Source organism: Rhineura floridana, chromosome 4 (genome assembly GCF_030035675.1).
Source record: "Rhineura floridana isolate rRhiFlo1 chromosome 4, rRhiFlo1.hap2, whole genome shotgun sequence".
In the NCBI taxonomy this organism is placed as follows: domain Eukaryota; kingdom Metazoa; phylum Chordata; class Lepidosauria; order Squamata; family Rhineuridae; genus Rhineura; species Rhineura floridana.
The window spans coordinates 104,119,121-104,146,296 of record NC_084483.1 but is presented as its reverse complement, the minus strand read 5'-3'; the positions used below and the strand labels follow the sequence as shown (position 1 = coordinate 104,146,296).

At 39.8% G+C, this 27,176-nt stretch overlaps 1 protein-coding gene across 21 annotated transcripts in view; it reads right to left on the bottom strand.

Annotated features, from left to right (window-relative positions):
- Positions 1-27,176, bottom strand: part of EYA4 (EYA transcriptional coactivator and phosphatase 4) — a 249,893-nt gene that overhangs the window by 217,131 nt on the left and 5,586 nt on the right. For 19 of the 21 annotated variants that reach the window (XM_061623885.1, XM_061623886.1, XM_061623890.1 and 16 more), the window contains exon 2: positions 9,981-10,079. In XM_061623885.1, the coding sequence (XP_061479869.1) occupies positions 9,981-10,013 (33 nt within the window). In that variant the 5' untranslated portion in view covers positions 10,014-10,079. Of the gene's footprint in view, positions 1-9,980; positions 10,080-10,452; positions 10,518-23,804; positions 23,863-27,176 lie in introns of those variants that run through there. The other 2 variants (XM_061623877.1, XM_061623882.1) reach the window with 2 other exon arrangements.

The window sequence follows — 27,176 nt, the reverse complement described above, 5'->3', positions numbered from 1 at the left end:
TCAGGGCACCGAGGGTTGGACCCCCTACACACTTTCAGGGTGTGGCCTGAGCAGGGGTCTAGCACAGGTGCAGGCCCTTGCTCTGACAAGGTTTGGCTGCCCTATAGCTGTAAGCAGGCTTTGCCTGGTTCATCAGGAGGCTCCCGCAATTGATTTCTCCTCTGCAGGTTCATCATTCCAATTGGATTCTGTTTTAATAAAGTGGCCCATTACTTAAACCCAGTATTACTTGTCTGTGTCTTATTTAGGCACTGGGCTGCAAATGGATTGCAAAAATGTGTGTTAGTCAGAACTGCCTACAAAAATGTGTTTTATTAGGAGAAATTTGCACTAAAATGCTGGAGATTTTCATAAGGATTTTTTAAAAAAAATAAATCACAAATCGCTGCAGAAATGTGAAGAACTGAATTTAAGATTTTAAAAATGAGAAACTGAGAAAACTGAAACTGACAAATCTTTCTATTCCTAATCGTGGCCCACTGTTTAAGAAAAACTGGTCTAGATCGCTCATGTCTTGAGAAACTGCTGACTGCAGATGCCACTACTTAGTTTTATTAAGGGGAAATAAGTTAGATCTGCCTATTTCCTTGCTTCCTGACTCTTCCCTTGCTCATCAGCACTTCACCTGCCTGCTTAAAAGGTTCTCAACCATGCTCTTTTTCAGAGCTTGGAAAAGTTACTTTTTTTGAACTACAACTCCCATCAGTCCCAGCCAGCATGTCCACTGGATTGGCCTGATGGGAGTTGTAGTTCAAAAAAGTAACTTTTCCAAGCTCTGCTCTTTTTGTGGCCATACAAGTTCCATGGGGCTTAACAGAAAGTGATATTTCCATTCTGCTTCCTTGGCCTCAGCACAGTAGCTCACACATAGCCAGCTCATATAGTCAAGCGTAACTATTTTAGTACCCACCAAAATGGCTGAAAGGGTGCCCAAGGAAACAGCACTAATGGTATTAGAAATTCTAAAAAAGGAAATGTGCAAACAATGTTCTCCTACTTAAGACAACTAAAAAAATCAATGTTTCAATTTCTGTATCAAAAAGGAAGAACTTTTCATCTAAGAGGCCTGTCAAATCATGTGAAAATCAAAACTATTTTCCTGTTATTCATCCAAGCTCTGAATACATTGCTGACAGGGGACTGTGCAGGAATTACCAACAGGGCATTTCTTTTGCAAGGCTCCAGCAAATGGAGTTAGGTCATAAGGTGAGGCCCATGATGGTATGAACTACATAATCTCTGCTTTCTCTCTCTTTTTTTTGTACACAGTAACCCCACAGAACTTGCATTAGAAGTCATCCACAAAATTCCCTGCAGTTTTTTGTCAGAGCACATTTAAAGGAACAACTCTTGTGTCAAATTGTGTAATGGGTCAGTTATAAGAGTTTGGAACTATAACTTTAAAACTTGAAGAGATGCTGCTAGTCAAAGTAGACAGTGATAATATTCATTTACTTCTTGAGCACCTAACAAGCCAATGCACCAATCAAACTGGGTGAGCAGTTACCATGTCAGAATTACAGTAGGGCCCCACTCATACGGCAGGTTCCGTTCCAGGCACCCACCGAAAAGCGAAAACCGCCAGAAAGTGGGGCCCTACTCAGCTGTAGCGTAGGAGCTCCCCACCCTACAGCTGATCGCACAGGGAGCTCCAGCCGCCGCGCTCCAGCTGACAGTGATCAGCTGGAGTACACAAGCTCCCCGTGCTACAGCTGATCACTGTCACCTCTAGAGCGGGAAGCTCCCGCGCTACAGCTGAGTAGGGCCCCACTTTCCGGCGGTTTTCACTTTTCGGCAGGGGCCTGGAACGGAACCTGCCATATGAGTGGAGCCCTACTGTAATTCTGACATGGTAACTGCTCACCCAGCTCGTGTGCTCCAGCTGATCCCTGGCACTACAATATTAGCGGAACATCTAAAAGCGGGACCCTACTGTACCTTTTTCCAGGTATAAGCAAGTGACAGATACACTAAATGTAGTGTGATAATAGCTTAACAGGTAACAAATTTAAATTAGATTAATGAAATACCATGAATCTTAAATTAGTAACACTTCCAAATGCCTTCCGTTATCCTCCACACTCCCACCCCAAAGTCTAACACCACAAACCGTCCAAACTCTGTTTCACTGACATGCTCCAAGTGGAACAGGTTACAAGCTTACCCAGAAAGAAATTATTCATATCCAATACTTGCCAATCCATTTACAGACAAAATCTCATCCCTGGTGCCTAACGTGGCTACAAGACAAGCAGTTACTGTGGTTCTGAAGGATTGCCTTGCAGCAAGAACAGGAAGCAAGACCAATATGACAATATATTGAACCAATCTGAAACTACCTTTGCTTGTCTCCTTCAGGGGCAGTGCAGCCCAAAAACACATATGAGCTAGTAGAGCTTTAATATCAAATGAAATTGGGTTGTTGGGAGGGGAAGGAGAATTAGTGGCGAGGCCAAGCAAAGAAAGACTATACCCTTACCCGCACTATTATGGATGTAAAACAAATTTGCATGCATCATTTTAATGTCCTGTTCTCAACACGTCACCAAATTAAAGCAAGCTTAACTATACATAACTGTGAACTTTCTCATTTTACAGTAGTTTAATCTACTGTTTAAGTTACAAATGAAGTAACCCAAATATGCAACCTTATATAAAAGTTAAAGGATGAAATTACATGAGTTTCTAATAAAGCCTCTCTTGAAATAATATACTAGGAAGTAAGCCACTGTATTATTTTTCTTTTTCAAAAGTTGACTGAATGGTAAACATTTTAGAAGTAAAACAAAATAAAGAGTTAACATCTCTATCACAGGAACATGGTTTGTTTACTATTCCAAAATGTGAAGTGCTACAAAGGCTCTGTGTTCATGTTATTAAATGTCTTGTAGGGAAATGCAACTTAATATCATCTTTTCAAGTAATTAATCATATGAAAAAGGTTTAGATCTTTTAAGTTTTCAAGAATGTGTTAAATGATTTCAGGGCAAAAAACCCAAAGCTAAGCATTAGTTTGCCTCATGGCAGGCTTTTACCTGTTCAGGAGTCATACTGGACAACAGCCTTGCAACAGTAATATTCCCAATTGAATTCTGTTCCTTTTACTTTACCAGAGAAGTTTATTTCAGAATAAGAATGCTTTATACTTCCAGTTAAGACAAGAACCTAGTTCAGTTCAAATAGAGTATCAGTTATTTCATCACTCACGATAGATCATCCCTAAAGATACAGCCAAGTTATTTCATCACTCACACTAGATCACCCCTAAAGATACATCCAAGAATAAGTCATTGTGTTTACAGTATATAGATGTATACAGTATAATAATGATAAATCTACTACAGTTCCTTTTCCCCATGACTTGCTTATTAATTCTTACTCTTACACTTTAAGAGTGTATTTTTTAAAAACAAAATCTTATCCTGCTGAAATGAGACTAATGCACAATATACAAATATGAGGAGTATCACATTTGCCCATATTTGACTTGCTCAAGGAAGTATCCATTTGCCACTGTTGAAAGGGCTGAAAGTACCCATCTGTCAAAAAAATAACTGATCTCAAACACTGCAGCTCAAAACTGTTGTGCTTTCATTTCTTTCCCAGCAGTGCTCGAAACTATTTCCAGTGGAGGAACATAATATTGTATGTAAATTTTCTTTTGATCTCTCAGATTTGCACAAAACTACAGACGCAAACCAATTTCTGCACCAGATATATTGTGCAGCAATCTGAAAAGTGTGTGCTGAGAATTTACAACTGCTTTCATTTCTTTTCCAGCCATGCACTCAACTATTTCTGATGCATTCCTGAACAGAGGAACATAGCGTTATTTTTTTCTATTCCCTCAGATTTGCACAAAACCAGAAAGCACAAGCAAACCAATACCTGACTTTGTGCTTTTGTGCACTTCCTGAGCAGAGAATTGTTTTTTTAAAAAATGTGTGTGCAGTTATCTGTGCATGTCCTCTTGGTACTTAATCATAACTGAATCAACAAATTAGAAGGTGGGGACAAACACAAAAAGGAATTCCTACTGGCATGAATGGGAAAGATCAAAATTGCTTGTCATATAAATTCAAATATATGCAGGTGTAGACTACTCCAATCTAATTCAAATGGGGAAAAGCAGATTAACAGCTAAATAATACTCAAATGTGGAAAACCCCTACAATAAAAAAGCAACAACTATTCTGATCTCTTTCATCCCTCACAGGCCTGGAGTGCCCAAATATTTTTTTTAGAGCAATGAGGTCTCAGATTCTTCCTTTGCCTCAGAGGCCAAAGCACAGACAGCATGACCTGATTTTCTAATGCTTAAAAGCAGCTGAGGAGATGGGATGTGGGAATTTGATCTGGGCTGTGGAACTGGGAAGGGGATTAATTTTTTCTCCTCATGGTGTCTTCCTAATTTAAATTGCCTCGCATCTTGTTTGGATCTTAGCCATTTAGACTGGGCCAAAATATCCATTGATATTTTCATTCCCTATCTAGAAGCAGAAGAATGGCAGTGGACATTTAGCAGATTCATTTATATATTTACTTACTTTAGCATTTATATCCCACCTTTCCTCCAAAGAGCTCAAGGTAGCATACATGGTTCTCCTCCTTTCCATATTATCTTAACAACCCTGTGAAGTACATTAGGCAGAAAGACAATTACTGGCCAAATGTCACCCAGTGAGCTTCATAGGTAAGTGAGGATTTGAACCCTGGTCCTAGTCCTAACTACTACACCACACTGGCTTCCTTTTGGGGGAACTATCCAAACAGCTGCTGGGCAAACTTACTTTTAATACTTCTTCCCACCTCCCCCAACCCCCCGTTTCCCCAGGCAAGAGAGAAAGCTCCTCAGGGTAGCTGGCTACCAGCCACTATTACTCTTCTCCAAGAAGGCACTGGGATATGTCTTTGGTTAAGACACGGTGTTCTCCCAGTATAAGGGCTGTTGGCTATCCTGAGGAGTCTCTCTTCCTCTCTGTCTCACTGTGCAGAAAGAGAGAGTACACTATTTAAGCTATGCAGAAAGAAGATAGGCAGCAATAAAATGTAAGTGCAGTGTTTTAAGGTAATTAACCACCCGGAAAAAACTGCTGCTGAAACTGCACCAGTTCAGGATTGAACCAGTTTGACCCATCTCAGCATACATGGAACTCTCCCTCCCCCTCATTATAATGTGGTTTTGTTTTATTTTGTTTGCCAGTGTCCACGTTAATTACTGCCTACATTACAGAATTTCCATTAAGTTATTATAGGCAAAGTTGAGAAAGAGGGAGATGCTTGCCTATGGCTGCATAAGGAGTTGAAATTTGAGTTGGGTAAAATTAAATTAGAACCATGAACCTTCCAACTCACCCACTGAACTTGAAGGCAATGCTAATGCAATTTTCCAGGAGCGGGAGGGTCAAGGTGGCAAATGAGGTTGGATTTGTATGGGCACACTGGCAGAAGAGATGGATTCACTGTGCTAGTGCAAGCACACAGCCCCCACCTCACCCCTCTCCCTCCCAGTAAGCAGCAGCACTATCACTGCCAGGAAGTTATTGCATTTGTTCCATCCCACCAGGTGAACTGTTCCTGGGAATTCCATATGTAGAGTTTAGAAATTAAAAAGGAACAACTGCTGAAAGCTTATTTTTGTCCTTCCGTGCAAGAAACAACACTCAGTTCCAACTGCCAGTTGCTCTGGGAGAGGAGAATTGAAAGGAAGCACACTCTGTCACATCCAGGGGACTAAGACGCACTGGACACGTGTGTATGTGCTTATTAAAATGTGTTGTAAGTGTGTGTGTATTGTATTATTACTATGTGTTATAAGCCACTTTGTGGACCATTTAATTGAAAAGTAAGGATATAAATCTTCTAAACAAATAATCAAGAGAAAAACTGAATTAATATAAGAGAACTGTCATTATGGAGAGAGAGCATTTGAATCAAGGGCACATAGTTTATAATGGTTTTAAATCTTTTATAATAATCACTGTTAAAAGCTCCACTGAAACCTCCCAAAAAAGTTTCTAGAAAATCAAACATGTTCAAGTTAGGTTTTTCATGAACAATGAAAGAAACAATTTTAAGAAGATTATATTAATAGGACCCCATTATATTCAGAACTTTTACATTTTAAAATGACAGTTCTAAAAAAGAATAAGGTTCCTAGTGACAGAATGAACTAGTCCAAAATTTCTCAAAGCTTTAACCCCTAACAGACACTCTACCACTAACAGACACAAGTATCTAAGCCTTATATCTGTCTGTGGTCTCCTTTGGATACCACCCAATGATATCACTACCAGAAGCAGCTGGTGGTGAGGAGCAGCTTACTAGAGTGACAGAGATGAATACTGTGCAGATGCACCAAAGGAACACCAGATTGGCTCCTGCTGCTTTTGGAATGCCATGTGCACAATAACGCCTCTGCCTTGGTCATTATCCAGCACTAGTACGGTAGGGACAGCCAGTGGTGTGCTGGTAAATGTTTAACAACTGGCTCTCCGGAAAAAAATGTATGCATATATATACATACATAAGTTTATTATAAATGTTACTGATATAAAGGATGTGTAGCACGCAATTTACAAATAATAATAAAATATACAATATGCTTTATTGTAAATTCCATATGGCCAATTGATTCTCACAGAATGCTTTTGTTGATTTTTGCTGAACTCTTGTATCTGTAGCCAACCTATGGTTGCAATTCAGCCATGATTTGACAAATGGAGTTGCATCCCAATCCACTAACTCTTTTCCCAATAAATTTATTGTCATTAAATCTGATATATGATCTACTGTTAAACTATTTCTCACCCTCGTACAAATTATATTCATTAAACTGAAACCTCTTTCAGCTTCAGCACTACTGACTGCAATAATGCTAACTATCTTTTTAGCTTTTTGTATAGTTGCAGGGATTGGAACATTGTTTGATTCTACATTATTATCTACAAAATCCCAAAATTCGTTCAAATCAATTCCATGTTTTAAAATTTCACTTAAATGATACAATTTTTTTTCACCAGATATCCATGGTGAAGTTAGTTCTTCATAAGGCCAAGTAGATGGTTCTCATAAATCAAAATAATTAAAAATGCTTTCATCATTGTTTCTGTCCAATAAAAGATGCAAGTTCATGTGTTGAATTATATTTTCTAGTAACATATTCCTAGGAAGAGCATTACATTTACTATTTTTATTAAATGGAATGTCTTTAAACTTATCTAACTCGATCAGATCTTCAACATGAGATTCATGCTTTCCAGTACCAATCTTTAAATTTTCCAAAGCTCTTATGGTGCGTTTGATTACTTTTTGCGCTTTCTGAATGTTAGTTGATCTTGACTGCAATGCAGTTGAAAGTAATGAAAATTCTTCCAAGAATGTAAATCATTAAAGCAAGGTCTTGCAAGAAATTAATGTTAGCTAATCTCTTTGCCAAACCAGAATAAGAAGAAGGAGAAAAATGCATATATAATGCAGAATATGCGCGCCATACAGCAGTAGCAGCTCATAAACTACATGCCGCCCATCTTGGTCCCAGTCCTTGACGAATTTTAATAATTTCAAGTTCAAGTTCTTTAGCTACAGTTTCTAGCTCCCACCATGGCCGATTTCAAGCTACCAACGTGACGTCACTGAACGCAGAGCTGGGAAGAGATGCGCAGTAGCACACCATTAGGTGTAGAGCCAATGTTATGCATGGTTCAGTCCCCTGGTTAAAAGTATTAAGTATCAGGTGATGTCAAAGACCTCATTCAGAAACCCTGGGGACCTGCTTCCAGATAGACAAAGTAGACAATGCTGGGATATAGGGCTGACATTACCCCTTTTGTACTAACTGCATTTGCTGCCTATTCATTTCCAAATGCTAGGCTACATCGGTAGCTAACATTTAAAGCACTATCATACTACTTTAAACAGTCATGGCTTCCCCCACAGAATCATGGGAGCTATAGTTTGTTAAGGGTGCTGAGAGTTGTTAGGAGACCCCTATTCCCCTCACAGAGCTACAGTTCCCAGAGTTACTTGGGAAGACGGATTGATTGTTAAACCACTCTGAGACTTATAGCGCTGTGTGGGAAATAGGGGTCTCCTAACAACTCTCAGCACCATTCATGACCTACAGTTCCCAGGATTCTTTGGGGGTAAACCATGACTGTTTAAAGTGGTGGTATAGTGCTTTAAAATCATAGCGCAGATGGGGCCCTAGTTTTGACTAACAAAGCCCTAAATGGCATAGAATTATACCAAAAAGATTTTCATATATCCTTCCTGAAAATTGAGATCTTCTACAGAGGCTCTTCTTGCTATCCCTTTGAATACAGTAGGGCCCTGCTTTTTGGTGCCCCGCTAATATGGCACCAGCCCTGTCCTCCACCCCCTTCTTCTCCTTCTCTGCCGTGATCAGATGTAGCGCGGGGAGCTTCAGGGGCAGGACCTTTTTAAAAAAAGAACAAGCCTACGGCAGTTCCCTGTCTCTCTCTTCCCCCCCCGCCCCACTCCAAAACTCCAGCCCACTATGCCAGCGACATAGGAGCTGATTGCTTTTCTTTTACCATTATGAGAGAGGTGGGGGAAAAGAGAGAGAGATGGACAGACAGGCCCTCACTCTGCCAGGCAAGCAGGGAGCAGCAGCCTATGTGGGACAAGTGGCAGCGGGAACATGCCTAGAGGGGAAGGGGAGGGACTACCAAGTGGCAGACTTCTGGGCCGGTCATTTGCTTACCTCCTTCTTGCCCGGGTGCCCATGCTGGGGGAGGCGAGTGCCAGTTACCCTTCATTCCTCCCCCTCCCCCGCTGCCTGCTCTCCCCCATGTGCCCGGCATGAAGCTTCTTCCTCCCTCCCCCGGAGGAGGAAGGAGGGGGGAAAGGGCCAAAAGGGGATGCCGGAGAAATGGAGGGGATCCTGATCCTCCTCCTCCTCCTCCTCCTCCTCCTCCTGCTGCTGCTGCTTTTGCAGACGAAGCTCAGTGGGGGACCCTGAAAGAAGGCGAAGCAAGAAACAACGGTTGCAAGGTCTGCCCTCCCCATATGACTCCCGCCTGCGGCACACACACACACACCAAGCCCCCCATGGAAGATTGGCAGGCTGGGAGAAGGGGGAAGAGGGCAATGCCGACACAGGGCCTTCCTGCCGTCTTCGCCCCTTCAGACACACACACACACACACACACTTCTCATCTTTCCGTTCCTCCCGCCGCCAGCAGCACGGCACTGGATACAATAGACATAAATAACCTCAAGAGCATAGATAATAGTAAAATATAGTAAAATAATTAGGAAGTGATGAGTTTTGAGTATTTATTACCCTTGTTTTTAATATAATTTATTTAATTGTAAGTTTATATAATTTAATTTTTAATAATGGCTGTGTTCAACAACCGGCTCGCAAAATTCATGAAAAATTAACAATCGACTCTCACGAGCCGGTACGAGCCGGCTCCAGCACACCACTGGGGACAGCCCAGAATCCCAAGACTGAAAAACATGACACCCTCTTCTTTTCAATATTGGTGGGAGCTCATCTCGTCTGGAAACAGGAGATCTCCTCACAGGCCACTGCATCATCACACACACTTCGGGGAAATTTCCTGTTTCCTAACTGGAGGCACATCAGCCTTCTAAGCAAGAATCAATATGCTGCCCTTCGCTTTTGGATCAACCAACTTGTTTCCATACCCCAGCAGATCTGCACTACCTGCACAACTTCAGCATGCTATGCAATACTTGTTAGCTCAAGGAAGCTGTGAAATGAAAGATGACCCTGGGCATCTCTTCATTATCTGAACAGTAATCCAAGCAAAACATAAACAGGTTATATTAGAGCTTTCAACACAATGATCTTCATGTCCCACTCTACTTTATTATATATATCTATATGCCAATTCTAACAATATACTCCAAGATGAAAAATATCACTTTGAACATAGCATAGCACATATAAAAAATAAATGTGTTTACTTAAATAAATTTTTACTTACTGACTGTTCATTTAAATCCTGAGTGTCTTCCATGGAGGTAATTCACTCTTCTTTTCTTCCAAAGAAAAGGACCTTCCCTTTAAATCACAACTGGATATCCTAAATTTAAAAAAGAGTGTTAGTTTGTTTTTACAGTCATAAAATACTTCATTATATGCACACTTCCTCATCAGAAACCAGCCCTCTTGGGAAGACACTGATATGCACACACGCTAATTCTTCCACATCAAGAAAATCATCATTTTAAACACAGCAGCTAAAAAGTGTTAAAAATACCTAAGGGCAGAATTAATGTTAAGCTCAGCAAGGACTGTCACTGATAACAGATGCTGTGAAGGACCACCTGAGACAGCTCCGCTACCTCCTGGTCTTCCCTCCCGTGTGGATGTATCAGATCCCTGGGCAGCAGGGCTTGCTGGTGAACAATGGCTGGAAGACAAACCAGATAAGGAACAGCTGGGCAGACACCCACCTGTTGACAGCAAGGCTTCAGAGTTCCATATAACTGAGAAGGAAGGGATGAGGTAGAGAAGGCCTGAGTGGAGTTCCAGTGGAAACAAAGCCCAAAAAAGGAAAAATTACTGGGAGGAAACTGGCAGGCTGCAGAGAGAGGTGTAAGGTCTCAGTCTAGGCCCTACAAAGAACTGCTGGGGGGTATTCACTGGGGGAAGTGTGCGTGATGTCCCTAATAAACAAGGATAAACTGAAAATAGTCCTGTTGCTAAGGTTATTTGTGTGCCCAGAAAGAGTGGGACCGCGGGCATAGACAGTGGGCCTTTTGATGTCCCCCTGCCCATGGAAGCCCAAAGATACCCCACATCTTACTTCCCCCCTTCCATAACTTTAAGGCTGCAATCCAAGATAGGCTTACCTAGGAGTAAATCCCATAGAACTCAGTGAGATTTAATTCTGAGTAGACATGTCCAGGATTGTGCTGTTAAGCATACTGGTTGATATCTGACTAAGTCATACTCAGCATAGATCCATTGAACTTAACGTTATATTGATTTCAACTGGTCTATTCAGAGATACTAACATTGGATATCACCCAGTTTACTCACACTAATATTATAACATAAATCTCCCTGTTCCACATCCAAATGATTGTCTATAGCTGGTGGAGAAAATGAAGCCCAATGACACAGATGTTTAAATGTTATGGGGAAGGTGGAAAATTTTTACAGTTGCTTGGCATTCTCAGAGGCAGCCCCATGGCAAGAGTAAAATCTATTTCCCTCTTAAATGCAAGTAGTTTTTAGAATTTATGATAGCCCTTGGCAGCAACCAAGAGCTATCAGCAATCAGCAAAAATGTGAGTTCAACCAGCAAAAAGTTGAGATAGACATCAAAGCTTTATTAAGGTCCCCTGTCAAGAAATATCATCAAAAATTTTGTGCTGACTTGCTTTTTAAACGGCTTACATGAACACACACACACACTTATGTGGGAGCTATAATATTTTTCGGATTCACGAACAGGATTCTAGATTCCGAAATCCATGCATTCACCCCCCCAAAAAAGAAGTTACACAATTTACTAATTTCCAAATATTAATATTCAAGAAAACCCTTTAAAAAGCCAACCTGTAAAAGCAGAGAGAAGATAATTGCAGGGATGTATGCAAGTCTAACTTCATACTTTTTGCTAAACAATAAAATATCTCTTTGATATTCTTAGTTTGCCCAAAACACTACCAATGGTAACTGTGTTGATTTTTCACATTCAGAGCACTTTTAGACAAAAAACAATTCCTTAAGTGAAATGAAGTTGCTAAGTCTTACTCGAGAATTTCACTACTTCCGAATTGTACACATGAATCATAGTGTAACACATGAATCAAAAAGATAACAACTAATCTTGAATACTGTGTTATGATGTCTGCAGCTCACATGAAAGACGAAGATACTTAGGACTTGCATATCCCATCAAATAAACAGAATACAATTCTTCCCTTCTTATGCAACTCTTCTACTGAAGAAACTTGAAAAAGCACGTAAATTGTGAAAAGGAAGGGACAACTAAGTACTTATTAAAGCTACTGCTCCACAGTAGCAGTCAGTAGGGTGGCAAAGGCAAGGTGGCATCACATACCTGGCTTCCAGACAGCAAGCATCATTTGAGGGGGAGGAGCTTAGCACAGTGCAAGTCTGGGGTCGCTGCCAATATGATGCTCCTGACACTGCAACCCACACTGAGTTCCCCATGCCTCACCCTTTCCCCTCACTGCCCCATTGAAATACTACTGTTGTTCTGTAACTCTGACTTTAGACATGGCCAACCACCAGCAGATATTTTACAAAACCACAGTCAGACCAAGCTTTTTACACAGAAATGTGTAATTGTTTATGCTAATGCCAGCACACCAAATTTTGTCCATGGCCAACCCAAACTTCGTTGGCGTTGCCTATCAACTTCCTTCACCACTCCTTCCTTCACCAAGAGCTGGAGTTGACAGTAAAAGTTTTTAAACCGGTCTTTCTCTCAAGAGGAAGGCTGAGTTAATCTCCAGTTGACAGTTGAGCCACCAACATCATTAAATCAGCTACCTTTGTTCACTCCCCATCCCTAGGGAGGTAAATTCACTGAAAGCAGGAACTTAAGCCACACACCCTGAGCTCATAGGTTGTGAGTAGCACCTGGGAAGAACCAGCTATACATACAAATTTAGAACAGCCTTGCAAGGAAGCCTGCTCTACAAGCTAGAGGGAGCCCCCGACAAATGCAGTGTCCTGGTCTTAGCTGCCAAGGTATTAAGAAGAGTTTGGCAGCAGGAAAAGAAGGCCAGGACACCCCATTCGGTTGGTCTGTTCCTTGACCTGAACAAAACCTAAGCTTTCAATAAATAGGTTACAAAAAAAAACAATTACGCAGACAGGAAGCCAACAGGGGGGGGGCTTTCCAGTGTTTTGCACTCTCCGTAACATGTGACTATCTACGTATTAGATAGAAGTCAGGGTGTGCCCTCAGTGCAATGAGCTCCTGGCTCTCTGGGAACAAGTTTTGTTTCCTTGTGGGCAAGGTGGCTGACCTGAGAAGCTGAGAGAGGTTTGTGGATGAGGCCTTCAGGGACATTATATCTGTGTCCCACTCCCAGAATGACAGCTTTCCTGCTATCTTGGAGAATGAGGGCCTTGGGAAAGGAGAGGATCTATCTGAGGAAGAGGGAAATGATCCCTTAGAAAGGACCCATTTCTTAGGAAACAATCAGATATTCTCTCATGCTAAGGACACTTCTCCAGGTGATAGAGCTACTGCCAAGGCTCTTGTCTCACTGTGGAATGGTGAGATGAGTAGAGCCATCACCACAATTGCTCCTGAGTGCACCCACCGTCACTGTGGAGCATGTAGATCAACTTGGTATCCCAGTGATCTGCGTGTGATGCAACAGGAGGGTTGGCGGCTAGAGCACAGATGGCACAAATCTCAGTCTGAACCTGACCAAACACAGGTGAAGCTGCACTATCATGCCTACCAGTGGCAATGGTGGCGGGAAGAAGGCCTACTTCTCCATCACCGTTGCACCTGCAAGTAACCGGCCAGCAGGGCTTTCCCAAGTGGTGAATGGGCTTTTGTCATCTGACCAAGACTGTAGTTCTGACACCCTCAGAGGCTTGCTGTAACAATTTTGCAAGGCACTTTAGCTTTGGAAAGAGTTCTATGCCACAGTTAGAGCAAGTCCTATGGAGGCATTCAGAGCACTGTGTGTTCCTCCTGTATTGGACCAGTTTCAATTATTGCAGCCTGAGGATGTGGACAAGCTGCTTGAAGAAGTGTGGCTCATCACCTGCCCCCCTGACCCTTGCCTATCCTGGCTGCTGAGAAATAGCCATAGGGGACTGACTGGGTGGGTCCTTGCTGGAGGAGGGGGAAGTACCATCTGCCTTGAAGGAGGTGGTGGTGTGTCCTCTCCTTAAGAAGACCTCCCTGAACTCAGAAGTGTTAAACAACTATTGCCCAGTAGCAAATATCTCCTTTTTCGACAAGGTGCTCGAGAAGGTGGTAGCTGTCCAGCTTCAAGCATGCTTGAAGGAATCTAATTACTTGGATCCATTCCAGTCTGGCTTCAGGCCTGGCCATGGCACTGAAACTATCTTGGTTGCCCTGGTTGATGACGTTTGTCAGGACAGAGATAGTGGGAATGCGACCCTCCTCCTTCTCCTTGATCTCTCAGCGGCTTTTGATACTGTTGACCACGGTATCCTTCTGGAATGACTCAAGCAGGTGGGGGTTGGGGGCACTGTGCTTCAGCGGTTATGCTTATACCTCTAGAGCCGCTTCCAAAAAGTAGTTATGGGAGGCTACTGTTCAGCACCATAGGAATTATCCTATGGTGTTCCACAGGGTTCCATCATGAAGCCACTGGGAGCTGTCATCAGGAGATTTGGAGAGAGGTGCCATCAATATACAGATGACACCCAGCTCTACCTCTCAATTCCATCTGGCAGTTGAGGTGTTGGTGCTTGGAGGCATTGATTTGCTTGATGTGGGCCAAAACATTGAGACTGAATCCTGAAAAGACAGAGATGTTGTGTGTCCAGAGTTCTCATGTCAAAGAGGTGGGAAGATGGCCTGTTCTGGATGGGGTTGCTCTTTCCTTGAAGGAACAGGTCCACAGCCTGGGGATACTCCTTGATCCAACACTGTCACTGGAGGTTCAGGTGGCCTACATGGCTAGGAGTGTCTTTTTCCAGCTCTGGCTGGTTTGCCAGCTTTGGTCCCTTTTGGACAGAGAAAACTTGACCACAGTGCTGCATGCCCTAGTAACTTTCAGATTGGATTATTGCAACACGTTCTATGTGGGCTGCCCGTGAAAATGACTTGGAAACTTCAACTGGTCCAAAATGCAGCAGCCAAATTACTGGCTGGGGTTCCCTTTAGAACTCATATAATCCCTGTTTTAAAACAGCTGCATTGGTTGCCAGTTCATTTCCGGGCCCAGTTCAAGGTGTTCATGTTAGTGTTTAAAGCCCTAAATGGCTTAGGTCCCAAACATCTGAAAAACTGCCTCCTTCCCTACAGAGCCTCTTGGGTGTTTAGGTCAGCAGAGGGGTCCCTTTTGGCAGTTCCATCACCCTTGAATTTCGGAAGAGGGCGGAGAGGGCATTCTCTGTGGCAGCCCCTAAGCTGTCAAACTCCCTCCCCACTGAGGTGCATCTGGCAACTTCATTGTACAACTTTCAGCAAAAGCTGAAGACGCACCTTTTTACTCTGATCTTCAACAGGGTAAGAACTATTAAGAGTTCTTTGAGAGTGTCAACAAGCACATTGATAGAGGTGATCCAGTGGACATAGTGTACTTGAACTTTCAAAAAGCTTTTGACAAGGTACCTCACCAAAGATGCCTGAGTAAGTTTAGGAATAAGAGAGGTCCTCTTGTGAATAGGAAACTGGCTAGGAAACAGAAATCAGAGAGTAGAAATAAACAGATAGGTCTCCCAATGGATCGGTATTGGGACCTGTGCTTTCTACCTTGCTCATAAATGACCCAGGGGTGAGCAGGGATGTGGCCATGTTTGCTGATGATAATAAATTGTTTAGGGTTGTTAAAACAAAACGCAATTGCAAAAGGACATCTCCAAACTGAGTGAATAGGAGGTAACATGGCAAATGCAATTCAATGTAAACAAGTGCAAAGTTATGCATATTGGGGCAAAAAATCTTAATTTCAAATGTTTATGGTGTCTGAAGTGGCAGTAACTGACCAGGAACTAGGCTTTGGGGTTGTAGCGGATAGCTCAATGAAGATGTTGATCCAGTGTGCAGCGGCTGTGGAAAAGACAAAATCCATGCTATGGATAATTAAGGTAGTGAAAATAAAAACTGCTGATATCATAATGCCGCTAGACAAATCTACGGTGTATTTGGAATACTGTATACAGTTCTGGTCACTTCACCTTAAAAAGGCTATTACAGAGTTGGAAAAGGTTCAGAAAAGGGTAAATAAAATGATCAAGGGGATGAACCAACTCCCCTATGAGGAAAGATTATAGTATTTGGGGCTTTTTAGTTTAGAGAAAATGTGACTAAAAGGTAAGATTATAGAAGTGTATAAATTTATGAACAGCATGGAGAAAGTGGATAGAGAGTAGGTTTTCTTCCTCTCTCATAATCCTAGAACTCATGGACATCCAATGAAGTTGAATGTTGGAACATTCAGGACAAAAGTACTTCTTCACAAATTGCATAGTTAAACTATGGAATTCACTGCCAAAGGAGGCAGTGATTGCCGCCAATTTGGGTGGCTTTAAAAGAGAATTAGACAAATTCATGGATGATAAGACTGTCAGTAGCTACTAGCCATGATGGCTGTGCTCTACCTCCATAATCAGAGGTGGTATGCTTCTGAATACCTGTTGCTGGAAACCACAGGTGGGGAGAGTATTCTTGCACTCAGGTCCTGCTTGCAGGTTTTCCATGGGCAACTGGTTGGTTACAGTGAGTACTGTGTGTCCAGGATGCTGGACAAGATGGGCCATTAGCCTGATCCAGCAGGCTCTTCTTATGTTGCCATCTGCAGCTTTGCCTCTGATCTACAGACCAACTCACTTCATATACAATGGCAAACCATGAGTATTTTCCATTCCCTACTCCCCTTGTGCGAACTGTATTTTCCAATTCTGTTTTGCAATAATTTGCACAAACCAAATTTGTCCAGTTCAGCTCTTAACAGAGAGCAATATTTTTTGTAAACAAGGAAATGAAGAAGATGACTAGAGAGAACGGGGGGGGGGAGGGAATGTAAGCCATCAGCTCAGGCCCCAATACCATAGTTTGCCATTCTATCATGCCACAGAGAAGCAAAAAGCAGGAACTAATGTCATCTGCATTCACCACATTTCTGTAAAAATACTACAAAAGGTAAAGAACCCTTGCCTCTTAACTTTCTAGTTGATCTGTTTTGTCTCCACTAAATCTTGCCTCAATAATTCTAAAGTGTAGCTTATCATGTTGCTTCTACTTTAAAGAAAGCAGTCACCGAAATTATGAAAATTTAGAATAGTTTACTGATATCATGCCAAACCCAAGTGTACACTGCTTTGATGGGCTCAGGCTGAGAAGCAGTTCATACATTTGTTTAATAAATAAATAAATGCAATGTAATACATACAAATCAGTATAAAAATAGCCATTGAACACTATTACAAGTGGTTAATTACACAACATTTATGCAGTTAGAGAGGGTCCCTTCTTTTTTGAGGGTACAGTTTTCCTAATTTGTAAAACATTACAGAATTCAATTATTCTAATAAGGGTAGTATTATTCCTTTAAATAATATATAAAACAAAGGGATAATAATAAGGTCATGGAGTTTATGAGGCAATAATCTAGTTATCAAGTTAGCCTTCATGCGTTATTCCACTGATAGAACCAGATTAAAAAGAGGCTGGGAACTGCTATATCCCTATTATGCAGCAAGTGTTTTTAACTACTTTTTAAATGATTGTAAAACATTTTAAACTTGCAGACATGTTAGTGTGAATAAAGGCATCTGTTTCTGCAGATGTGGATTTAAAGTTGATGAAGTGTTTTATGTCCCAATTTTTTTTAAAAAACCATTAGAATGGCTTCAAGCTTCCTGATCAGCAAATGCATTCAATAGTATCTTTAATCTTGCTTCACAACATGCTCCATCCATTTTAACATCAGATATCAACATATCGAACTAAATTATCAAATTCAAAAGCTAGGAAAGGAAAAATAGTAGGGAAAGACAAAAACTATACATTAATTGCTAAAAAGTCAAGTTATGAATACAACACTCCCTTGTTTTCCAAGAAATGTACTACAACAAAAAGTGAGTTTAATAATATTCCTTCTGTACAGACAAATAATGTCATCTTCTTTTTCCCCAGCTCTCAAATTTCAGAAAAGACCTGTTTCTGCCTGTGCTTGACCAGGAGAAACTGGAACCAACTGATGGGCCAACAGAGAATTGAGGTCACCCTACATTCAAGCATTGAAGCATAGCCCAATCGTAACAGTTTAGTTCAGGCACAAACTACAGTGGTATTCTTCCACCCCAATCCATTGCTCTTCACGTACTAACAGTGCAATAAGGTTTGTGGTCCATTATATGCGGAGCCATTGCCACTACCACAGCCACTACCATGCGTTTTTCTGTTTTCCTCCTATGAGGAATGTAGAAGAGGGAAATATGACAAAAACTAAGAAATCATTAACAGTAAGGAAAGTGGCAATAGTCCAATTGAGAAGTACAGCAAGCAGAAACACCAGTACAAGCTGAGAACACAGCAATCTGAGAAGGTTAAGATTGTACGGACACATCTATAGCTATTCAGAAAAAAGCTCCACGGTGGGGAGGATTACTAAATTTCTTGAGTATAATTTCTTTTCATTTGAAAAGAAGTCCCCAGCTTGTGCAAAAGAGTTAAAAACCAATGTAAATCGCAAGAAGGCTAACAAAGCCTTGAAAGTTGCCAAGCAGTGTGGGTAGAAGGAACATGCTATGAGTATCCTAATTCCCCCCAGAAATTTAGGACTGATACTAATACCAATAGTCTAAAACTAGGAGGAGGGATTCAAATCTGAAAACACACACACACACAAATGTGGTTCTCCCCAATGAGAAATTGGGGTGATTCACAATCTCTCCAAACCAATAAGCCTTCCATGAAAGAACCTGCCCACAAAACACCTCCTTTCAAGGACCTCAGCCAATACCTGTCCTCTTAGAGAATCAAGAGCAGATGGCCCATACTAGTTGGTTCTCTGAGGAAGAAAAGTCAAATACCTAAAACAAAAAGGCACTTCTTAGCCACTATAACATTCTTAGCAGCTTCCCTGGCCTGCACACTTGAGTGGGGTGGTGGTGAGTGAGTGGAAGGGTCTCTCATCACCACTATCCCACACTCTAGGCACTCCACCTATGAGATCTTAGAAGACACTGCAGGGCTGCTACCAGAGGTCTGCTCTTCCTCATCTAAGGCTTTTTCAGATAGTATCTCTAATGCATTTGGGGGGTCCCGTGGTGATGCGAAAATCAGTAGTTGTGGAAGAACAGTCCAATAGAAGTGACCTTAATGGGGCAAAGGACACTACCTGGGTAAAACAGTTAATGATTGAGAAGTCTGGGATGGTGTACCCCTTTCTAACTCTAAATCTGTCAACTCAGGCAAAACTTTTCAAATACAGGCCATTGCCATTTAAGTTTCTAGGGGTCTCAAAGTCATGGCCTATTATTTCTGTTATCCATGTTTTGTGTCCTTCCTCATGCCGTTACATGAGGGAACTACATTACTAAAAAAGAAAAAAAGGGGGGTTCAAAACCCAAGATGACCAATGAAGTTGTAAAATGATTTATTTTGTCTTCTTAAAATGCCCAACGCGTTTCGGCTTTGTTTTATCAGCCTTCGTCAGGGGATTCTTTTCTATCTACTTCTTTCTCTAGCCGTTTTTAGCGTTCTCTTCAATTTCCTTTTCTTTTCTTTTTTTTCATTAATTTTTATTCAAATTTTTAAGACAAAAAACAAAACAAAACAAAAATTATTAAACAATAAAATAAAATGTTGACTTCTGATTTATCGCAGATCAGCTATAAGTCTACAATATATAACAATCCTGTCTCCTAAATTATGTTATAAAATCACTTTCCTCCAGTAGCTATCTTAACTAATCATCAAATCTCATAAACATTACTTTATTCTTCCCACAAAAAGTCAAAGAGAGATTTCAATTCCTTGAAAGATATATCTTTCAATTTTTCTCCGGATAAACATGTCGACCAATCCATCTCATTCAAATCCACTAGGTCCAATAATTTCAATAGCCATTTTTGCATTATCAATATTAATTCCATCTTCCATCTTCAATAATCCTGTTAAGTCCAATAATTTCAGTAACCATTCTTCCATTATCGATAATCCTATTAAGTCCAATAACTTCAATAGCCATTCTTCCATTATCAGTATCCCATAATAATCTTGTTATCATAGCCATAGTCCAAATAAATATATAGATTAATCCATCTCGTCAAACCAGTTTGATCCAATGATTTCAATAGCCATTCTTCCAATATCAATATTGATTCCATCTTCCATCTTCCATCTTCAATAGTCTCGTTCAGTCCAGTATTTTCAATATCCATTCTTCCATTATCAGTATCCCATATTAATCTTGCTGTCATAGCCATAGTCATATAATAAGAGTCTGATGGGAATCTCCCTCATCACAAATCTTTTCTTGCCATCAATTCTGAATATGTTGCTGAGATATTGTTGTAAAGTCACATCTCTGCTCTTCTTTTTTACAAAACGCACTGGCTCATCTCTTAAGAATTTTTCCATTGTCCCATATCTGTAGCCAATTCCATAGATTTTTTCTATGTCAAACTCCATCACATCATTCCAGTCCAAAAAATTATCCAAGACATTGATAACTTCATCTCTATTATCTTCATTAATTTCTTCAGAGACAACGTTAAGTTCCAAGCAGTAAGCTTTGTTTCTTGTATCCATAGACTCCAGATCTTTTTCCAATTCTACATTTGTTCCAGTCTCCAGAGACTCCTCTCTCACAGAATCCACTATTTCTTTAAACTCCTGCGTCATTTTGCTAAATTCATTTTTTATCTTCTGTCTACCCTGTCTCAGGGTTTGTTTCGTTATCTCAATCTCATCCATTATTTTCTGAAACATGATTTCTTCCATGGTCTGAGCCCCTTTCCTGATTGCCATTCTTAGAACCACAAAAACAAAAATTATTTCAGTCACAATTGGGTTAATATTCCAGGCTCGATGAAGTCACAATGTAGACAGTACAGCCTGCCTTATCTCTTATGTTCAGGAATACAAAACAAATTTAGTTCCCAGCTTCAAAAGAGTTAGTGGCGTCGTGAACAAGTAGATTCGTCAAAATGAAATAGACCAAAAAGAAAATAATCCCAAACATATAATGCTCCAAAGTTCATAAATCAAATTTATTTATTTTTTTTCCCTCCTCGAAATAGAAATCCCTCTTCCGTTTATATCTTTAAAATGCACTTCCAGGCCAGCTTTTTGCAATAAAAACTAAGATAGGCTTTTTCAATTTCTTTCCTCATTAGTTTCGTGAATAAAGGAGAAAATTTTTAACTCACCCAGAAGATCTTTATAGCTGTTTCATTGACAAATCTCTTTTTGCAGCAACGATTTAAACCAAATGAAAAAAAAATATAGAAAGAAGGGTGCTTGCTTGTTTAAGTCCATTCTTCTTTAAAGAAAAGATAAACGTGTCGTTTATTCAGCTAGAGTGTGATGGACGTCCTCCGGCATTGCTGGCTGAACCTTCTCTCATAAATTAATGAGATCCAGTCCTCCCAAACAAAAACAGGCTTTTATGGTTAATCTCTATGTTTCTCCCTTCCCGAGAGAAAATCTTCATCAGTCAAAAAGAATGTTCTGACTGATTTACACTGAAAAAACTTCTTCTGAGACGAGAGCTCGTCTCGAAAAGCAGGCACAAGCGAAGTCACCCTTCCCGGAAGTCTTCAATTTCCTTTTCTTAATGTTCATTAAGTAACTACATTACTCCCAAATTAATGCAAAACACTGTCAAAATTCTAGTGATTGATCTGCATATAAATGTGGGTGAGACAATCATTTTCATTTTTCAGTCTCTGTTAAGGAACAAATTTAATCATAAGAATTTGAAAATACTGAGTAAATGACTATCCTTTCCTTGCTATTGTTTTAGAGATATTCTATACAATAATGGCCATAAAAACAAATGGAAATTAAATGAGTATGTGGGAACACCCAAAGCACTGATGAGAAAGAGGTTGTATGCTTAGGCAGAGTATGCTAACTTTATATTTATCTCACTCCAACCTAATTTTACATTTATCTCACTTTCAACCCCTTCAAAATTAACTAACCAAAGAGTATTCTGGACAGAAAGGCAGCTAACAAAGACATATGCCAGGTTCCTTTTAATCAATTGTCATGTTTCATTATCTCAGATTCCTTTTAAACAATTGCCTTGTTTCGTTATCTCCCAAAGACAAAATACAAGCAAATTTGCAAATTGCAGAACCCAAAAAAGCACGTTATTTTTCAGTCTAATTGCACTCACATACACACCAAAATGGTTCACTACATCCCTACAATGAATCATGAAGAAAAGTCAGCATGCGAAGCTAAATATAATCAGTACTAGTTTTGATTATGTTTTAGAAGTTAAGAATCTGTATTCGTTGATACTTAATTACTAATTATTAATCACAATCAAGCTGGAAAACATAACTTGACTAATCAGGTAAAATACCACAAAATGAATATCTACAAATAAGTAGCTGTTATTCCTAATACAGGGCCTGTATCTCAGACGATATGCTGTTGTATTTGCCTGCCCAACAGGCAGTAATTTCGTGGAAGAACACAAATGCTTATTTCTGGGGAGAGATTACAGTTCCACTACTGAACTGTATCTTATCACAAAGCAAAATTTGTGCTTTTCTTTAGAACAGTGGTTGCCAAATCTCTCCCTCCCCCCCCCTCACTTTAAAACTTCTGAGGCTCTTGGCACACTACTTTATTTATTTTGCCTGTTGTAACAATTGTAATGTGCAGTGCTAGATGCATGGTTTTTAGTTGTATTTGTATTGCTTCTTTTATTTCTTATGTTATATTATATTGTATCAAAATTTGTATTCCAAAGAATTCAAATTGTGTTGTTCACCACATATTGCATACAGTAACTCAATCCTAGCACAGCAACGTGCATTCTTTGTATTCATCTAGATTCAGTTATCAGCTGGGATGTGGCCATATATCATAGTTACAGAAATTAAATATTTATATACCTTTTGATACACTTTATGGACATCTCCCAATCTGCTCAGATGTATGCCACTGTGTCCAGAACACAGTTGTCCATGCCATACAAGTTATATTTTTAAGAGCTTGCCCAATTTCAATCACTGCACCGACTGTGCCAAAAAGAAGCACATTATACATACTATACATACACGCACACATACATGTAAAATAGCTTGTATAATACTATAGATATTTCCTCATCTACTTGGCTCTTCACTTGGACACCTCACCTGAAATATATTGCCCTTCTCAATCCAATCGTGTCAGAGGTGGGCAAGAGCCTGTAACAAGAACAAGCTGCATCAAGCCCTAGGTTCACCCTCTCCTTCATCAGCATGGCTACAGATAGTATGAAACTTTTCATTCCCATTTTAGGTTAACTGCAAGTTTGTCATGATATCCAAACCTAGACAAATAATGCTTAATCTTAGTTATGCTTTGTTGAAATGAATTTATGAAGCTGACTTGTTTCAACAAACCACATTTAAGATTAACCAGAATTTAGGCTTCGGCTGTTCCAACAAAACAGAAGTTAATCTAACAACTTCTGATCACCTCCTCACAGCCATGTTGAAGCGTAAGGAAGGAGCATGCGAACTTGACACTAAATTATGATTTTGCATTATGTCCAAACGCAGCCAATTTTTCAGCTGTAAACTACCTAAACAACATTATATATAATCTATACTGCACACCATTGTAAAACAAATACTTCCATAAAAAACAACAATACAAAAAATAATCTTCAAGCAAATAACAAATTGAACCAACAAGGTTATTTGAAAACTTTCAAGTCACATGAAATTCTGCATTGGGAGTTTGTACCATAAAAGTTACAAGTTTTGTCTCTCAGTGGAGTTAAACATGTAAACTAGTATTCATAAATAGCACAGATAATCTGCTACTTTAGTATCTGCTGTTTTAATATCTAGATGTTTTAAAGTCATTCAACTGGAACAACCATTTGCTGTATGAAAATAGGAAACAGTTTGCAGACACTACTCTTACCTGTTTTAATCTTGTTCTAAGCCCTAGCCTAGTTTTACCTGCAAAATGGAGTTGCAGCCTGGAAAAAAAGTAATAAAACAAGATGAGTAAGAATACTGTTTTTCAGCCTCACATCTGAGTACATTTAGCATGCAGCCAGATCACTGCTTCATCCTGACTTGGCAGGTAGCCTACTAGGATTTTAGGTGGTGGGCAATCTTAAACTATGTACAGGCAATAGTTTTTTAGACTTAAAGTCTGTATAATAGGTATTTTTCTAATGCTTCCATAACCTGTTTAACCCGTTAAACCAGACACTACAGTGGGACAGGTATTTTACACATTACACAGCAGCAAGCCCAAATTTGTCACCAAAAGTTTATTCAGCCAGGAATTGCAACACAGCTAACCCAGCTCCATGACAAGTGTACCGCTATGATAAGAATATTGGTCACATTCAAATATTACATTTTAAGTTGTACGCTTAAATCAGCTTGGGTGTACACCTAGAAGGTACTGAGTTATAAACCAATGGAGCATGAGCATAAAGACATTAATGCAAGGGGAATTCCCTAGCTCTTACTCCCCAATGCAGCACCCTACACATCTAGAAAACATTTGAATGTGCACGTCCTCTCGAGAGCTGAGGATCTCTCAAGAAAAGCCTGGACAGGGCATTGAAAATGGAAGAGGAAATTGGTTGGAGGCAGTTCACATGGCCCATAATACATGAAGTGGCCCTCACTGTGTGTACCCATGAGCAATAATAGTTCTAAACTACTGTCTTCAAGTGTCTGAAAAAAACAGTATCTGTACCCACCCATAATAATCTACAAGGTTATTTATAAAATAACTTTGCATATTCCTAAACACCTACTCACAGATTTTTAAAAGTGTAGTTTATCATACTTCTTCAAAGCATGGTGCTGTGCAATGATGTTCAATCCAAAAATTATTCTTAGATAGTATTCTTTATATACAACTAAATCCAAGGGTGGAATCCAACACTGAGAGAGCAAATTTCCACTGGCACAATGGGACTTTCCTTTCTTCTCTCCTAACACTCCAGTACAGATTTTGAGGGTGCACTGGGAACTGCAAGGGGAAAGAGAAGAAGGTGAAGTCCCATTGTGCTAGAGGGAATCTGTTCCACTCATGCACGGAGAGCATTGGCTAGAATCCCAGAGCTGAAAATTTCCTAGAGGATCAACAAAAAGGAATCCAAATCCAATTAAGACCTCATATTTTAACTAATATAACTTTTTTCAGGTCGATACTGTACTGCCAGAGCTTTGAACAACTTTGTTGTTGTTGTTGTTTTATGCCTTCAAGTCGATTACGACTTATGGCGACCCTATGAATCAGCGACCTCCAAGAGCATCTGTCATGAATGACCCTGTTCAGATCTTGTAAGTTCAGGACATTTATTTGTACACCACAATTCACAAGCACCATGAAACTTCAGTGTATTCACTGAGCTGCCATGCATGCCAAAATCATTATGTTAGAGGTAGATGTGCATTTTGCCTTTTTCACATACAGAGCTTCCTTTTCCATTGTTATGAATAGCAAATGCCTTGAAAGAAGAGGAACTGGTGCATATTGGATCCCAAGCACCCAGCAGATGGCTGGAGTGGAAAGGTAGTTTTGTGGTGCCCTGGCAGTGTGACATGTAATTTACGTTAGGTGACCTATACAACTACTATATTTTAAAAAGTGATGCCCATTTACTATTTTTCCAAGTGACGCACATCTAATTAACCAATCCAGGTTATTTCCAATTGGCTATCTACACTGATAGCAAAGCTTCTGGCTTATTATGGCTTATTAAGGTAGGTGTTTTGGGGATTAATTATGACCAGGATTCAAAGATCTACTTTACAGATACACCCAAGGATTCAGGCACACACAATGGTATTTTTGACTTCAACAGACCTTCTATGCCACATCAAAAATTGCTTTTAAAGTCCCTGTAATTTCAAAATGTGGTGTGCCTGCAAAACTGCTGATTCATTTATAACGGCTTTGTAAGTAAGAACTACGTGTATTGTGCTTTGAATCCTGACCTATAGATCTATTAATATATTTGCTTTCTATTTATTTTCGAAGTTAAGAGCATAATGCTTTACACTGCTAGCAACACAAATTTAAATGCCACAATAGAGGTGCGAACTGATGCAGTACATTATCAAAATTAATTATACATTATGCGTATCAAAAAATCTAGTCCACTATTCTAAACTTGACTAAAACAATCAACTACAGATCCTCCATTGTAATGAGGAAAAGGAAAGGGGCACATCCTGTCACAAAAACCATGGTTCAATGTGATGTCCAAACACAGCCAATTATTGTATTTTAAACACATGTCAGTTTACAGCTTTATTTATTTAGGTAAATATATATATAGAAATACCTTTGGAACATTTTCTGTACAGGGCTGTAATAAAAAATATTGGAGGTCAGTTTTTTAATTTCCATTTTAAAAAATTACAAATGATCCATGTTTTGTCTAACTATTTAATTCGCTGATTTTTCTAACCCATAATAATACCTGGATTGAAAGTATCAAAAAATCTAATTCACTATTCTAAACTTGATTAAAAAAACCCAACTACAGATTCTCCATTGTTATGAAATGTCAGGCTACAGGACAGCATCATGTGGTATTACTGTAATATGTTAATTATTATCCACACACATACAAGATACAGGTCAGACATTTCTTTATTGTACACAACTTCTAGGTATCATTGTCTAGTAATGAAATCAATTTTCCTTCTTTTTTCTGGTGAATTGTAAAACAATGAATATATATTTATATATAAAATCAGTTATGACTAACTTAGCAGAACACTGAGAAAGCTATTCAATGACAATTTCCAACCTCCCCCCATGAACTGCTGAAATTATGTTGTCAGGTTCACCCACTAAAACCTGCCTTTCTACTGAAAGAGAGAATATACATGTATATATACACACACAAAGAATACCAAACTAGCAGCCTGGATTAAAAGCAAGAAAAAACTGTAAAATGAAATAGTTGGGCAAAACATGGATCAATTGTAATATTTTAAAGCAAAAATTAAAAACCGACCTCCAATATTTTTAATTACAGCCCTGTACAGAAAATGTTCCAAAGGTATTTCTACTTAAATAAATAAGGCTCTAAACCGACACGTGTTAAAAATACAACTGGCTGCATTTGGACATGACAGTGAACCATCTTTTTTTGTGACAGGGAATGCCCCTACCCTTTTCCTCCTCTGGCATGAGGAGTTCAGATGGTTTCACTTCCATTTCGTTAACTGCAGTTTAGCATTATGTCTGAACCCTAAACTGTGGTAAATCAACTATGGTTTGTTTGAAACAAGTCAATTTAATCAAACTGGC